Source organism: Zeus faber, assembly GCF_960531495.2.
Source record: "Zeus faber genome assembly, chromosome: 20".
Taxonomy (NCBI): domain Eukaryota; kingdom Metazoa; phylum Chordata; class Actinopteri; order Zeiformes; family Zeidae; genus Zeus; species Zeus faber.
Window position 1 is genome coordinate 14,406,289 of NC_137207.1, and position 1,871 is coordinate 14,408,159.

Consider the following 1,871-nt stretch of genomic DNA (forward strand, 5'->3'; position numbering starts at 1 on the left):
TTTAGTTTGTGGACTTTTTAACCGACGCTGACGCACTGAATAAAGCCTGAATGTTTGGATCACGGGGCGATACATGCAGCTAATAGCAGAGAGTTCAACGGTCAGACAGGAAGTACCCGAGTGGTGTTACTGTACCCCCGCGGGCAGCTGAGAGATAAATGTTTTAAAAATAAAATAAAAATCGGGAGTTGGTCAGAGAACGGAGGAATAGAGACGCATCCAGTAGAAATGCATGCAGAGTCTATTCTGCAGAAAGGATGCTGTGAAGGGGAGACAGGTCTTCAAAAGTTCCTTAATTCGCGCACATGACTATATTTCTAGCTCATTAAGTGTGCCAAAATAAATGTTAGCCAAAATTTATGAAGATCATTTTCAGGTCAGAAATGTGGTTATGAAATAAGCTTAAATTGGGGGGGCTTTCCACTTATCAGTCATTTTTGTTGTTTGTATTTTTTATTTTTATTTTTTGGCGTATCCAGTATCTAATAAGTCATAGTATGAAGGTGATAGATCTTCCACCAAAGGGGACTCTTATCTCAGCCCTCCCACAATTCTTCTCTCTTGCTTGACAAGAGGCTTTGAAACAACTCGCACGTTCCCTCGCAGGCTCCCTCGCCCGCAAATCAAGGGAGGCAGGGGTGCGATTTGAGTCGCATTTTGAAATGCGAGGGGACACGTTATTATAACACTCTTTCGTAAAAGCCCGATTTTCGGAGAATCGAGCTTTGTTTGAACTCTCTGGGGTGTCTCTCTCTCTCTCTCTCTCTCTCTCTCTCTCTCTCTCTCTCTCTCTCTCTCTCTCTCTCTCTCTCCCTCCCCCTCCCTCTCACTCCGCAGGTCCTCACCGCGGTCCCGGGCTGTCCGGGCCAGATGACCCTGCGGGACAAGCCTCTGTTGGTGTGCGGAGGGGACGGCTTCAGCCACTCCAACTTCGACGGCTGCGTGGAGTCGGCGCTCCGGGTCCTCGACGCGCTGAAGTCCTCGCTTTGAGGGGGGGGAAACGGGAGGGCCGGGGACAGGAGGGAGCGAGGAGGGTGGGGAGTGGGGGTGGAGGGATGAGCGCGGCGTCCGGGTTTCTGATTCTAAAGAGTGCAGACGTCGGACCACATATATTTCAGTGCGGGTGGATAAATGTAATTAATGTTATGACTAAAAGGCTCATATTACTCATATTCTATGAGTGAAATGCCTCGGGTGATTTTGTCTGACGACGTATTCTTTTTTCATTCTTATTGTTTTCACTTGGCTAGTCATCGAGTCCTTTATTCCACCCTCATTCAGATCAATTCAGATCTAATTTCTCATCCGACGTCCGATTGTGCTCTGATTCCAATCAGGCAACAAAAGGCTGAAGGAAAAGGGTTCGACATCTGTTGATTGTATAAAAACCTTGCGTGTTTGTACATAATGAATTCATTATCAATTCATCACTGAGGCTCCAAGTCATTTTGTAATCAGCTTCGACATGAAAATCGGGTAAAATTTAAAAAAGAATTAAAAATGAACGTGCCGAATAAATCGAGTGTGTCCGTCCCCGTCTTTTCAGGCAAAAACAACAACAAAAAAACTCTCAAGAAGATTGTTTGGATCCGTTCGTGAGAACTCGGACAATTGGCAAAGGCTCCTTCGTAGTTTCTTCATGGGAACCAGGTGCCGCGGCACTTGTGTGAATAGACAAGTTTCACCAAAGCTGGAGGCGCACCGCTCAACGCAGACCAGAGCGGAGACCCGTTCACTGACGTGCCCTGAGGTGCCGCATCCACGGACACTTCGACGGTTTCCTCAGGGGAAACGGCTTTCAAAAACGCAGAGAGAAGTAGCCGTAGTGGCGCTGGCGACCCAGTCAAACTGCGGCGCTGCACGCTGAGGTC

General features: G+C 47.7%; 1 protein-coding gene across 1 annotated transcript in view; it reads left to right on the forward strand.

Moving 5' to 3' along the window:
* The window catches only part of rnls (renalase, FAD-dependent amine oxidase), an 11,976-nt gene extending 10,974 nt beyond the window's left edge, over positions 1–1,002 (forward strand). Inside the window, exon 7 of the mRNA XM_080021769.1 lies at positions 838–1,002. Coding sequence (XP_079877895.1) covers positions 838–990 — 153 coding nt within the window. The 3' untranslated portion in view covers positions 991–1,002. The remainder of the gene's footprint in view (positions 1–837) is intronic.
* The last annotated feature ends 869 nt before the right edge of the window (positions 1,003–1,871 follow it).